At 43.0% G+C, this 15,887-nt stretch overlaps 1 protein-coding gene across 1 annotated transcript in view; it reads right to left on the bottom strand.

Annotated features, from left to right (window-relative positions):
- cux2b (cut-like homeobox 2b) overlaps positions 1 to 15,096 on the bottom strand; it is a 186,704-nt gene extending 171,608 nt beyond the window's left edge. The window contains exon 1 of the mRNA XM_062998879.1: positions 15,034 to 15,096. Coding sequence (XP_062854949.1) covers positions 15,034 to 15,096 — 63 coding nt within the window. The remainder of the gene's footprint in view (positions 1 to 15,033) is intronic.
- Between the last annotated feature and the right edge of the window lie 791 nt (positions 15,097 to 15,887).

Genomic DNA, 15,887 nt, shown 5'->3' with positions numbered 1-15,887 from the left:
CGTAAAGCATAACACATTCAGGGTTATTGGATACGACTAGATTAGGGGAGAAAATGGGGGGGGGTCAGAGAAAAAAAGGGGGAAAAAAGCAGCGCCTCTTGTGTGAATGCGCCGGTACTGAATGGAATATAATATTCCAAGGTATTCAGGGATCAAGCATCTCCACGATTATGAAGCATAAGGAAACAATAAAGAAGTAAAGCTAAAGTGCAGGTTTTATTGTATTTTTGATTGATTTTAACTGTTTTTCAACTGTATTTAAGTGTTTTTTATATTATATCTGTGTTATTTTCAGTGTATACGTGTCAAAAACAACCCCATTATTTTACATTAGCTAGCCTAAAAAAATGTCTATGTGGGTTTCTTCTGGGTACTCTAGTTTCCTGCCACCTTCCAAAACATGCAGAAGGTGGATTGGCTGCTTTACATTGCCCCTAAGGTGTAAGTGAGTAATTATAAGATGAGCAAGACACAAGCTGAAAGCATTACAAGCATTACAATAATTACAAGGCATCTCACATTCATGGGCAAATAGAAGCAATTAGGACATGTAAGCCTGATGGACATGTGGAGAACATACTAAACTTCAGAAAATTTGCCAGCAAACTTCAGCAGTATAGCATTTTAATCAATTACATCAATTAATCAAGGCGCTCGAGTGGTGCAGCAGTCTATTGTGCTAACCTACCAATCCTGAGACCTGGGTTTAAATATCACTGGTGCTATTGAACAGCCAGACGTCCACACAGACATTATTGGTTATGTCTGGTGGGGGACAGGGGATAAAGAAACAATTAAGAAATAAAGGTAACATGAAGGTTTTATTGATTTTTAACTGTCTTTTAATTGTATTTCAGTGTTTTTATATTATATTTGTGTTATTTTCAGTGTATACGTGTCTAAAACAACCCCATTATTTTACATTAGCTAAAATATATGCAGTTCCACGGGACCATGGAACGCTTCAACAGGTTTTCCAAACATCCTTATGAGAAAAAATGCCTTTTAAACTCAGCACCACTCCCAGAACCAACTGACGTTCAGTTTCAAGGTACGACTGGACATCATTTTTGTCTTTGTGTTGATTTGATTTTGGGTGGGATGTGTTGATACCAAACAGATGTTAATGTTCAATAGCGCAGTCCTGCATTAGCAAATAAAATCCCATTTTCTCTGAGGGAATCACAAAACTGTCTCATTATAATCCGTGAGAAGTTTTGAGGCTTAGCTACAGAGAGGCTAAACAGGGTCGTTTCAGCGACAAATCCGAACCAAAGACTGGCTGAGTCCACATTCAACACAGAGGGTCAATTCCACCCTCACCCCTCTGCTCTTTGGGTCTCGACACAGCATTAAAGCTATTAAAGCATTAAATGAATGAATTCAGCGCAGGGCTGCCTTAAATCTGTAAAAAAAAAAAAAAAAAAAAAAAGTCAAATGCTGCAGGAACACGACAGCCTGTGATTAGAGCCTCCTCATCCAGCACTCAACACTCAAGCCATTATCATTAAACAGTCAATTACTGCTCACCAAGGCCACCACCGTATTACCCCAACGCCTTTACTAATCATGGTATCCTTCCTCAAAATATTGGGGAAGGAAAAGGGGGCAAGTGGGAACAGTCTTGCTGTCATGAGACTGATCACTTGGGTTATACTACAACCTGAGCCTAAAGGAAACAAGTTGCTAACGAGACCCCATGACCGTTTTATTTATTTATTTATTAGGATTTTAATGTCATTGTTTACACACTTTGGTTACATTCATGACAGGACAGGTACTGGTTACATAAGTTTAATATCAAACACAGTCATGGACATATTTGTATCTCCAATTCACCTCACTTGCACATCTTTTGACTGTGGGAGGAAACCTATCCAGACACGTGGAGAACATGCAAACTCCACACGGAAAGGACCCGGACCGTTCCACCTGGAGATCGAACCCAGGACCTTTTTGCTGTGAGGCGACAGTGCTACCCACTGAGCCAGAGCGCAGAGTCTGTCATTGTACAGCGCTCCTGGAGCAGACAGGGTTAAGGGCCCAACAGTGGCTGCATGTCAGAGTCAGGATTCAAACCCACAACTTTCCACTTGGTAACCCACAGCATGAGCAGCATAGTGACATAGCAAGTATGTCTATGTGTGTTTCTTCTGGGTACTCTAGTTTCCTGCCACCTTCCAAAACATGCAGAAGGTGGATCGGCTGCTTTACATTGCCCCTAGGTGTGAGTGAGTAAGTGATTGATGGGCAAGACATAAGCTGAACGCATTACAATAATTACAAGGCATCTCACATACACCGGCAAATTAGAGCAATTAGGTCATGTAAGCCTGATGTGAAAGAAGGGAACTCACATGGACATGCAGAGAACATGCTAAACTTCAGAAAATCCGCCAACAAACTGTAGCAGTATAGTAATTTAATAACTGACATCAATTGAACAAGGTGCTCTGGTGGTGCAGCAGTCTATTACGCTAGCCCACCGATCCTAGACCTGGGTTCAAACCTACGGCATAAGCAGCATAGTGATGTAGCAAGTATGTCTATGTGGGTTTCTTCTGGGTACTCTAGTTTCCTGCCACCTTCCAAAACATGCAGAAGGTGGATTGGCTGCTTTACATTGCCCCTAAGGTGTAAGTGAGTAATTATAAGATGGGCAAGACACAAGCTGAAAGCATTACAAGCATTACAATAATTACAAGGCATCTCACATTCACCGGCAAATTAGAGCAATTAGGTCATGTAAGCCTGATGGACGTGTGGAGAACATACTAAACTTCAGAAAATTTGCCAGCAAACTTCAGCAGTATAGTAATTTAATCAATTACATCAATTAAACAAGGCGCTCGAGTGATACAGCAGTCTATTGTGCTAACCTACCAATCCTGAGATCTGGGTTTAAATATCACTGGTGCTATTGGCCGGCCAGACGACATTATTAGTTATGTCTGGTGGGGGTTGGGTGATCATGGTACCCCACATTGATACCCTGTCCTGATACCCTTGCACCCAGTGTATTCTCGATGGAATTCTTTATATTCAGTGTTTTTAAATACAGGTGAAACCATTATAATACACAATATGCACAAGTCTGGTGAGTAACCAACTTTGGCCTCTAGCTAACACTAAATCCCAAAACTCAACCCACTCTGGCATGAATCTTTGCTCCAAAAGAGGAAATGCTTCATTTGCATCCAGTGGCAGCTGCCCAGCTGTTAAGGTTAACACACACTGTGACAGCTGAGCCACTACCAAGGTCAGGCTGGCTGCTGATGGAGGAACATACAGACACCTCTTTTGTAAATACAAGGTCCCACCTCATTCCGTCAAGGTGACTGTGCACATAAGTCACATATCAGCACCTGCAGCGATTCCACCTTCAGCGTGACAACAAACGGAGGAAAAGGATATCAAAAGAAAAGCCGTAAAAAGGCGTACAGCACGTAGCGTGCGACGTATTAGCTCAGCGTTTCATCATGTGCTGGTTCTAAGTCGTCCTTCAGCGAGGGACAGCTGAGTAAGCACATGACTAATATAGGCACAACCGATGACACAAAATAGACGAGCGAGAAGGAAACAAAATACACAGAGACAAAGCACATATCTCATTCAGCATGTCCACCACAATATCAGCACGAAAAAAACCTCCCGAACACGGCTACAGACGTTCAACCAGACGTCTGCTGAAAGAGCAGAATTTCTTTTCCTGCTTAAGAAGATAAGATATTTTAAACCTGGTCAGGTTATTAGCGGTGCTAGAAATGGAACAAAGCTCCTGAAAAGGCTGTAATGAAATGAATACAGAGGTGAGGAGAACAGGCTCAGATGAAGATCCCTCTCGTGGCTCTCGTGGATCATTATTATGACCGAGTTCAAGGAGAGTGTAGAGAACCCTGAACACTAAAGAAATGAAGATTCAAACACTACATATAATATTTACATACAAATAAAATGATGTATTTAATACCCAGATAAGGTTGTAGCTCTTAGACCTCAGTCAGTGAGAAACAACTGACACTCAAAATATACCACAGATACACTGATCAGCCATAACATTAAAACCACCTTTTTGTAGCTCTACAATTACTGACTGTAGTCCAGCTGTTTCTCTGCATGCTTTGTTAGCCCCCTTTCACCCTGTTCTTCAATGGTCAGGACCCCCACAGGACCACCACAGAGCAGGTATTATTTAGGTGGTGGATCATTCTCAGCACTGCAGTGACACTGACATGGTGGTGGTGTGTTAGTGTGTGTTGTGCTGGTATGAGTGGATCAGACACAGCAGCGCTGCTGGAGTTTTAAACACCTCACTGTCACTGCTGGACTGAGAATAGTCCACCAACCAAAAATATCCAGCCAACAGCGCCCTGTGGGCAGCGTCCTGTGACCACTGATGAAGGTCTAGAAGATGACCGACTCAAACAGCAGCAATAGATGAGCGATCGTCTCTGACTTTACATCTACAAGGTGGACCAACTAGGTAGGAGTGTCTAATAGAGTGGACGGTGAGTGGACACGGTATTTAAAAACTCCAGGAGCTGCTGTGTCTGATCCACTCATACCAGCACAACACACACTAACACACCACCACCATGTCAGTGTCACTGCAGTGCTGAGAATGATCCACCATCATAATTTGCACTATGAGGCATCCTAGCAATCCTACAGTTAGCAAACACTTAATCAAAATGTCCAAGATGTCAAAGTGTAAAGCAGCTAAAAACACGACTCGGATGCCGCACATGTGGCGCAGCAGTAAAAACACATGCTAGCACACTGGAGCTGGGATCTCGAATACATCGTATTGAATCTCAGCTCTGCCATCGGGCTGGGCTGAGCGGCCACATGAACAACGATTGGCCTGTTGTTCATATACGGTTGGGGTATTAAGCTAGATAGGGACTCCTCGTAACTGATGCAGTACGACCTCTGCTGGCTGATTGATGGTGCCTGCACAGAGGCGGGGAAAGAGTGCGGATCAGGGTGTGTCTCTTCGTACACAAGGCTGATTCGCATATATGCACTCACCTAGTGTGGGTGACAAAATGCATACGGCTGCTGCCCACGTGTCGGAGGGGGCGTGGGTTAGCTTTGTTCTCCTCAAATCAGAACAGGGATTGGCATTGGTGGAGAGGAATCGTGGCGCAATCGGGCAAATGGACGCGCTAAAAGTCGGGAGAAAAATGCATAAGCAAAAATACAAAAGATCTTGTTAACTTTTAAATCAATTTCATCTAAAAGTGAAGGAGCTGCAATATATTTGGGATTTTTTTGTTGTATTCTCTCAGATGTTCTTCGCACTTCTCAGGGTTACACTGAGGAGTTTAAAGGGAATTGAAGTGTCTTGACCAGAGTTTTTACTACATATTTTCCAGAACAGACCGTCTACAAAACCAGATCAAGATTTACTGCTAATTTTGCACTAAATGTAAATAAAAGGCTGCTCCTACAGTCAGTTGTGGGTCCCTGTAGTTACGCCGTGGGTGACCTGAATGACAGTTTTAAGTTTGCTTTAGCACGAAAGGTCACTCACAGTGACCGAGAGAATGAAGAGCCGGTTCCTGAGGGGGGTGCCGTGATGACACTCATTCTTAAGTTTACAGCACGCTGCTTTAGCCTCGGGAAGAAAAGAGAAAAAAACACTCCTCTTCCGTAAGGCCCGGTGCACCTTCAGCTGCTTTCGATGAAGCGGAGAGGAGCTGGAGATAAAGAGGAGATACAGACGAAGAGGTGGGGAGGAAAAAATTAGAAGGGAACGGGAGGGGGGGTCTCAAGAGGGCTGAACAATCAGACAGTTTCAAGATCACAAAGCATTAAACCAATCCCGGCAGGGTACGCTAATTAAACAGCCGAGCCCAGCACCAGCAACCAATCCCCACAGAGCAATTAAATCCATCCCCTCTAAAACACTATGGAACCTGTCTGGGGAAAACTGTAAAGGAGCATGAGAGAATGAGTGAGGAGGAGAGAAAAAAACTCAATTCATCTGTAGAGTAGAAAAGGTAACGCAGTGAGCGCAATCAGCTACAGCGGATCTGAATCTGAATATTCCCTTTTCTTTGGAGAACTTTGTTCTAAATGCTATTTTTAGTAGCACAAGTCTGAAATGTCTGAATTTTTATATTAAATGACACAATCTGTAACAGCTAATACCATGCAAATCATGGACATCAACAAAATTTTACTGGGTCCTGGTACAGTTCCTAGTTCCAGTTCCTATTCTGTTTATGGGGTTCTTCATACCGACTCACACTCCAGATGCTGATTGATGGAAGAAAACTGCTTCCTGATCTTTTTTAGGTGACTGGAGGAAAGTCTTTGACAGTCAACACTTTATGATGTTATTCACTATGTTCTTTGGTCTTTAAGGTGCTTCGAGGTATGTTCTGTTGTTGTTATTATATTACAATATCATATCGGAGATATGTGAGTGACATTCAGCTCAGCCAATCAGAATGCAGCACCCGGTTTATACAGTTAGTTAGTTTTGTAAGGTTCGGGGGCTGGAGCTAGGTGGTCTAAACGCTCATCACGTCCTGACTAAACAGTTCAAGTGAACTCTACCTTGTCGTGTGCCTTTATTCCCACACCTCCACCACCGCACGCAGCAAAAGACGAGCAGCACTCACAGTGACTAAGTGAGCTGACCCTTTACCGAAGCAAGTGGCTAATGCTAGCGGTAAACTGGGGCCCATGAGCTCCTAGTTATGCCACTGTTCTGGCTAGTTATCCTGATGCATTCTAGATCTTTTTTCCCATAAAGACCCAAAGCAGAGGGTATATTGTGTTTCTGAACAATGGAGTGGAGGTGTCTGGGTGGCGTAGAGTCAGTGGTAGCGTAGAGGTTCAAGCCCAACCACTGCCAGTTTGCTATTGTTTGAAGGACCATTACCCTCAATCGCTTAGATTGTATTCAATCACAGATTTACATTTTTGGCATTTAGCAGACACTTTGATCCAAAACAAGGATTTTTCTCAGGGGCCCAACAGTGGCAACATCATGACAGTCGGGACTGGACCAGCAACCTGCTGATTACCAGTCCAGTATCTTAACCACTCCACAAATGTAAGGATGAAAATCCAGGCCCCGACTCGCTTTATGGACAGGAGCATAAAATAAGTATACAAATATTTAAAAAATAGGGAAGACTGATGCTCTTTAACCACCTAGCAGCAATGTAAACACTACACACACACACACAATCAAGGGGGTCTCCTTTTATCCCTGAAGGGCAGAATGGACAATAGAGAGCCGAATTACGTCGACTGAAGCGCAGCCTGATACGAGACGGGCAGAGAGCAGAGCGATTGAAGCGAGGGGGGGGTGAAGGGATTCAATAAAGGCTCAGTAAAATGAACAAGAAGGGCTGATGCTCAATATGTCTGCCATCAGACAGTCAAAACAAATAAAGGGGGGCGGTGTTCAGGTACACAGCTCAATATGGCCTCGGTGGGCCACGCTCTGGCTAAGCAGTGGAAAGAGGAGGAGCAGCATTACGCTCATACAGATGAGACGTTCGCTCCCTCGTCTTTCCCAAAGAAAGGTTTAAAGGGACGTGATTGGTCCGAGTCCGGGTTTTTACTAATCTAAATGAACGCGTCCCCATAGTTTTGTTAAAGCCTGGTTATTTACTCCCGCGCTGAGCCCACGGCTCTCCCCACAAGCGTCGCTAAATGAGGTATTAATATGAAAATGCTGAAGTCATTGCTATGAAGGGCCGTGCTGCTCCAGTGCGGATCAATGCTGAAAAATTGCGGATCCATTCATTTGGGACGTTGTTAGCAATCTTTCGAATGGGAATCCAGCTCAGGCTGTATCAGCGTAGCAGTAAGCTAATGTTATAGCACAGCTCAAACACACACGGTCAGGGTCAGTTCCCGAGGCATGAAGGTCAGCATGATGCTCGGTCAGTGCTTCTCGCCTGGACCGAGTTTCTTCTGATGGACACGGATGTTCGGCCTGCAAATGTGGCCGCAAATCACATTAAGCGTGTTAGCCGCTGGATTTCTCTGCGTACAGCCTAAACCATCAAAACTACTAAAGAATGAGCAGAGCCATATTAAAGCGGGCATGTTTATCACGGAACATTTGATGCGAACAGAAGAAAATGACTCTGGACAGGTATGAGGAAAAAAAATCAATCCTCAGGAGGGTCACAGTGATTAAGCCAACGCTTTATGACAGAGCTGTTCTCTCCACTGTGAATAGTCGCACATCACAGAGTGAAAAAAATACCGTTTATCATTCCATACCTCACGCCCAATATCCGCTTTGAAGTCTCAAACACAAATTCAACAAAGGGAAGCAAAGTGTATAAAGCTCCCGTCAGTTTCACTTCTCGACTAATTTAATCAGCAAGAGCTAAAGAATGTGAGAAATGCCCAGAATTTTCTCTCTTCTCCCTTTAGTTTCAATGTGTAACTACCAGGAGAGATTTAGGTAATGAAGCTAATAACTTTGAAACTCAGCAGCCTAACAAAATGGTCCTAGGGCACAGCCCAACACACACACACACACACACATACACATTTCAATTAGCAAAACAGTCTTACATTTTATCTAAACAAATGCAGGGTGTGTTTTTATGCATTTCCTTTTTAGCGCGTCCAATTGCCAATGTTGATCCCTGCTCTGATTGAGGAGAACGAAGCTAACCCACGCCCCCTCCGACACGTGGGCAGCAGCTGTATGCATTCTGTCACCTACACTTTGACGAGTGCAATGCGGATCAGCGCTGCGTACGGAGAGACACACCCTGAAGGCACTCTTTTCCCGTCTCTGTGCAGACGCCATCAATCAGCCAGCAGAGGTCGTAATTGCCTTAGTTATGAGAGAGTACCTTTGCGGCTTAAATATCCCACCCCTATCTGAACAACAGGCCAATCGTTGACCAGGCATAACATTATGAGCACTGACAGGTGAAGTGAATAACACTGATTATCTCTTCATCACGGCACCTGTTAGTGGGTGGGATATATTAGGCAGCAAGTGAACATTATATCCTCAAAGTTGATGTTAGAAGCAGCAAAAATGAACGAGCGTGAGGATTTGAGCAAGTTTGACAAGGGCCAAATTGTGATGGCTAGACGAGGGTCAGAGCATCTCCAAAACTGCAGCTCTTGTGGGGTGTTCCCGGTCTGCAGTGGTCAGTATCTATCAAAAGTGGTCCGAGGAAATTCCACAGATCTCAATTCGATAGAGCATCTGTGGGATGTGCTGGACGAACAAGTCCGATCCATGGAGGCCCCACCTCGCAACTTACAGGAGTTAAAGTGTTAGATACCACAGCACACCTTCAGGGGTGAAACCTCTATTTCCAAAAAAGCTCTGAGTGTATAAATGTGTTTAAACGCTTGTATTACACCAAACAATCATACAGACATTAGCTTTTTCTTTGCAGTCCTGATCAGTATGTGCATGATCTGAGCCTGGCTGCAGAGACTGATTGTTTTGCATTCAGGTGTGAATTCTCAGAGGTACTCTTACAGGGTTTGTTCATCTTTCACACATCTTTTCTTTACGACTTCGTCTCAGCAACTCCGCTGTCGTCGCACATCTCAATTGCCATTGAGAGTTTCTCAGAATCAGAACCAGAAATCTACTCTGTTATGAGTAAGAACGGTTCAATTTGGCTAAAATATTTGCCAATCCTTATACAAAAAGATGAGCTATGTGTGCTATGGGTGTACACTTTAGAAACGTGTGGGATGGCATTATTTGGCGATCGTGTTTCCACTTACTGCATAGTAAATCTGACACGTAATGGCCTGTGGTACAATAGCACACTTGTTCCTGATCACCTGAGAGAAACTGGGTTCCACTCACACCACTACATATACAATGACCCAATACTGTCGTTCCTGATATCACACTGTGGAAATTACGTTAATGAGTAAATGCAGGCACAGCACGGCTGTTGCAGGCTCTTGTTTTTAGTGTTGGGAGGAGGTGAATTGGAAATTGAATGTAAATGAGAAGTGCAATCAAATTCATAAAATCCTCTCATTAAGGAATGAATATTTATATCATCATGACAAATAATTTCCAATCGTTAAATTAGTCAGATCAGTAAGAAACATACACAGTCGACACACATCAGGTTTAAAAGCTATTACACATAATAAAATACTGATGTATCCACTTAAACTTACCCTTAAAGAGGGCTTAACCGAATAAGACGCCACATAAGAGACCATCACCATAGTAAATCAATCCGATGTATGATTTTGTGCTTTATACTCCACCCACTGCTCATCACGCTGCACAAAAAGACGCATTTCCTTTTAGCTGGGATCTGTCTTCTGACCCCGTATCACCAGGACCCTCCTGACCAGTCACTCTCCATGGGCGCCCATGGAATTGCCATCTGGCTGGTGTGAATGATTACCAAGGCAACAGCCAAGTGACCTGAGACCGAGAAGACCCAAGGTCACAGAACCGACTCCCTCTTTTTTGGAGTCATCTTTGTATGCACGTGTTGACTTTATTTGTAAGGCATAGATTTTCAACTTAAATAGCTTTAAAATTATATAATGACCTTTATCTCCAGTTTAGAGACTGAATGATGGCCGACGAATCACTGCGGTGCAACCAAATAATCTGACAATAGAATCAGAATCAGAATCAGCTTTATACGCCAAGTATGTTTACACACACAAGGAATTTGTTTTCGGCTGTTGTTATCTCTCTACAACATACAAACAATTCAACATACAGACAAGACTATAGAGATAATGTACAAATGTACAATAGAGACATATTGTGTCTAAACAAAAATCATTAAAAAAATCCTTAAGTTCAGTCAACGTCTAAAAGATTTAAACATCATTTATGATGCTGGCGTCTTCTCATCTATTTCAAAGGCTGGTTTGAAAATCACTAGCATACCCCCAACCTTTGCTATATATTCTAAGATAACAGTGAGACGCTCCCACGAGGTATACCACCATATAACACTTAGCTCTTAACTCATTGTAATTGGAGGGCAACCTCCCCGACACCCAGGATCCATAGATCCCAGACACAAATATCATCCGACACGGCCATATGCAATGTTGCAGACCAACACAGACAAAAGAGGGTAATAAATCAACTGTCAGCCACAAATCCCCCACTCATTCCCCCACTGGTCAATGCACGTATACTGTTTTCACCCAAGGGGTCTAAGGTTAGAGCACTACAACTGACAAGAAAAAACTAAATAATGTTCATTTTGAAAGACATTAGAACCAGTTCTTAGATTTCTACAAACAAATTAGTTTGTAATATGGCTCACTTTAAAGGTTTCATAGATGTTCATAGATGAATATGGGTTCGTTTTACACTTAGGGCTAATCTATGGATCTATGGAGCTCTGTGAAGTTCAAGTTTACAGTGTGGGTGAGGGGCCAAGGTAGACAAAGTAGCTGATGCCTCTCGGGGGAAAAGCATGAGCATAACAATAGGGCTACAAAACAACAAGCACGGTCGCTGAAAATCATTAAGGTTTTATGTCTATATTGTTAAAAATGCAGGACTTTGTTTAATCATATGCACAATCATGAGTTTAATATTTTTTAGTCATTTAGTCGAGTAGATTTCTTCCAGATTTCTATATTTCTATCACAGTTCCTTTCCTGAGTAGTTTCAAATTCAGTGGGCAATTCTATGCTCGGATAACTCTGCCATTTCTCAAGACGGTGAAAGAACTATGGTTAAACATCCATTATCCGAGCATGTGTAATATGAAATAGCATAATAACAATAAAAATCAAATACAAAAAAGAAAAATGGGCCAATACAGTGTTCATAAACCTCTGTCCATTTAATTATGGCTCACTCAAATGGCTAAATACTACACTTAAAGAGCGTGACGTGAAGCAACCGTTCATCCAGCCGCTTTATTCCGTCAAACACACTGAGAAACTTTCAGCTGTCCGTTTGTGCAAATCCTATTTTAATGTTATGAAGAACAAATGAACGGTGCTGACAGTGCACTTGGTAAGTGCATTCCGTTTACATTTAATAAGCCTTGAACTGTCATCGGGTGCAGCTGAGAACATCAATAAACCTGGACCAGGTGTGACCTAGACTAAGTCGCAGAACAAGGTAAAGCCTTGTGGCTCAGATGTGCAAATGTGTGCATTTTTTTTTTTAAACTGAGCACCAAAGATTAGCACAGAAATAGAAAGCATTGTATAAAGTAGTGATATCAGTTTTCCAGCTGAGAATGTCTGTGGATTGGATTTTAAAAATTCGATAAATGTATTAGGCCAGAATCAGCTTGAATATCAGTGTTGTGGGTCAGATCTGGACATTTTGCTTTATTAATTATTTATTTATTTATTTATTAGGATTTTAACGTCATGTTTTACACACTTACATGCTGGTTACATTCATTACAGAAACGGTAGTTGATCTTCACACAAGATTTATCAGTTCAAGTTCAATATCAAACACAGACATGGACAATTTTGCATCTCTAATTCACCTCACTTGCATATTTTTGGACTGTGGGAGGAAACCCACACAGACACAGGGAGAACATGCAAGCTCTACACGGAAAGGACCCAGACCGCCCCACCTGGGGTTCGAACCAAGGACCTTCTTGCTGTGAGGCCACCCGGTCTGGACATAATGTGTCTGAATGACCCAACCAAATACATGACAGTTAGCTCTATAGACATTTCTACATACATTAGATCTAGTAGTGTTGGCACTGGTTTATCCCAGTGTGTGTGGTTTAACTATCCCCACTTTAGAACATGATACACCAGTAAGATCAGCCATACTGGTTATCAGAGGACTATGAGTGTGAATGCTTTAGCACTGGCTGGTTCAGTAACATCAGTAACACTGCTTATCCGTGTGTGTGAGCACCAGGCACACACACACACACACACACACACACACTTGCTCTTTGCACAAATCAATAGCAGTGTGGACGGAGACGGAAGCGCAGCGTCGGGATCGGTGCGTCTGTGCGTTCGAACAAACGGCGCTTCCATCAGCGCGCATTAAAAGCCGTCAGTGTGGGGAAAAGGCTGGACCTGGACACAGCAGACACACAGCCGGCCGGCCGACCACACGCGTGAATCCTCTCCCCCTCACTGCCTCACTCCTTCAGTCTGTCTCACTCCCTCCATGCTCCCGTCATTTCTCATGTTACAGGGCATCAATCATGCGCTCAGACGGTGCCCTTGCGCCGGCCCGGGCTGATTTACAAACATTAGCAGGGAATGCAATTACACAGTCCTTGGCCGAGCACTGCTCACAAAGCGGGGAGAAAAGGCAGGCACACACACACACACACACACACACGCAGGAAAACACGGCTGGGTTTCAGCAAGGTGCCACACAGCGATAAAACACAGCGGTTTGTTCAGAGCAGAGAAACCTGAACGATCTGAGGGGAATAAAGCCTTTTGCCTGCTGGGCGGCAGTGACCGCTGCGTAAAACGCTGCGTAAAGACGCCAAACACACCTGATCTGAATTGAAGCACATTGCATGCTGTTTCTGGGGTGTCATTTAAAGCATAAAGATAAATAAGTTATTTGTTGGAGACTTAAAATAAGCATATTTGCCCATTACTCACAGCCAAAGTGCAACGTAAGAACACTGTGTTCTGGACACAATTACACTGGACCTATATATTGTATCTATATACATACACGCTGGAACACGCTGGAACCACTGGCTTTATCGCTGTGGAAGGGTCTTTTCTGCATTTGATGAGTGCTGTACCTAACGTCGTTAGTTGTAAATAAAACTACAGTCATTTCAAATGTCCCATCTACATTAAGATTTCATTCTTTCATTCTAGTTTAGTGAAGGACACTAAGATGTGGTTATTATCGACCATTATAGACCAGTAACTTAAATTGTGCATAAAATAATGAATTCATCAGGAGCTTGGAGCGCTGTACGGAAAAGCGCAAAAACAGTCGATTTATAAAATAGTAAGCTAATTTCATTTTTAACCTCTTATTAAGCCAAACAAAAAGAGCAGTGGGTTGCCATGTCGCTTCTCAACAAGAAGGACCTCGGTACGATTCCCCTGTGTGGAGTTGGAGTTTGCATGTTCTCCCTGTGTCTGTGTGGATTTTCTTCCGGATGCTCCGGTTTCCTCCGACAAGTCCAAAGCCACGCAGTCGGGCTGTTTAGAGCTACATAAGTGTAAGTGTATGCATGTGAATGTGTGTGGTTGCCTTGTGATGGACTAGCGACCTGTCCGGGGTGTTTACTACCCTTCGCCCAATGAATCGGACCCACCGCGACTCTGATTACGATAAAGCGGTGGTAAAACAGACCGTGAATAATGAATTAGGAACAGTGTGATTAAAATGAATCATTGAAATCTAGGCTATAAATCCTTAGTATATCCAAACAGCGGAGAATTCTGCAAAGTGTAGATTATTTACGCACAACTGCACAACCGAAAATAAACAATTTACCGCAATTCACCGGATCAGGCGCAAACTTTCTTCAAGCACCAGTTTTACATACGAAGCTGGTGCGGTGCAAGTGCAAGCTAGATCCAAAAACACTCACAAATCAAGGTCCGAATGGTTCCCACTATATAAACAATCCGCCTAAAGATTCTCATAAAGATGGACGAGAAACGCACCGACGCTCCTGTTCATCCAGCAGCCGCTCAAAGCATCCGAATTAAACCCGTTTCAAAAGTTAAGTGCGCACACGGAGACTCGCGAGTGCATTAAAAGTTTCCTTGAGCAAGCAAGTCGTGCAGAAATGTGTGCAAACGTTGCGAAAAAGAGCAGAGAAAAGGCGTCTGGAGCGGCGGTTCAGACACGGAGAGGCGGGCAGTGCGCTCCACCATCCGGCTCCAGCATCCGCTCCGCGCTCCGCACCGCCGCTGATCAATGACTGAACCGAACAAAGGCACAACACGATCAATTTCTAATAACTATCAGTGCAACAACACACATTTCACCTAAACAAAGTGGAAACCAAGAACATTTTCCTTATGGCATCGTGCAATATGAAGTAAACACGCATTTAGTGCAGAAAGGTAACGTAGAGGACCAACCTGCAGCCGCCGGAGATCAAATTTCTTCCAATATTGAAACATCGATCCCACATCGGCGGCCATCTTGGGGTATATTGAGGAGATTTTTTTTGCACCGGCTACAATAAATATATGGGCTGGATTCCCCTCGTTAAGCACCGCTGACGCTTCCACTCCGTGTGAAAAAAACACGTCAGGACCATAACAGCCCCTAAAAACTTAAGGTAGATGAGAGAGAGGCATGATGAGAGGGTATAAAGAAGGACGGATGTATTAAAGTAGAAGAATAAAGCAGGCGGCGGTGCGGTGCAGTCCGACCGATTACACTTGATTTTGGTTCGGGAAACTTATCGATACTGACGAAACAGCCCTGATCGATCCTGTCTGGCATCAGGAAGGAGAACAACACAATCATTAACCCACGTCTACAGTCCTGGGGTTATTAAAAAGGAAAAGAAGATACGCACATCATGTATATGTATTAGAATCATAAAGTTGGAAGATTTGTTGATGGTTTGGCTTTTATCTAAGATTTACTGTATATAGATTATTTCTAACAGAATACAGGGTGTCCCAAAAGTCTGGACACAATCCATCTGGCAAAATGCATATATTCAATACATTTCAATACATTTTTAGCAACATTTAATCTCATTAGAATATGCTTAAAATATTAGAATGTGTTTGTTTGTTTGTTTTGTTTGTTTATTAGGAATTACACATCTATATATTGCCTGTATATAGTCTTATAGTTTGTATATATTTGTGTTTAATGTTTAATGTATACATTGCTTGTATACTGTATTAATACTAGAGAGATACCATCAGCCGGAAACAAATTCCTTGTGTGTATCCACATACTTGGCCAATAAATC

This window comes from Trichomycterus rosablanca, chromosome 7 (assembly GCF_030014385.1).
Source record: "Trichomycterus rosablanca isolate fTriRos1 chromosome 7, fTriRos1.hap1, whole genome shotgun sequence".
NCBI lineage: Eukaryota > Metazoa > Chordata > Actinopteri > Siluriformes > Trichomycteridae > Trichomycterus > Trichomycterus rosablanca.
Note: the sequence above shows the minus strand (reverse complement) of the source record. Positions and strands in the feature narration are given on the sequence as shown.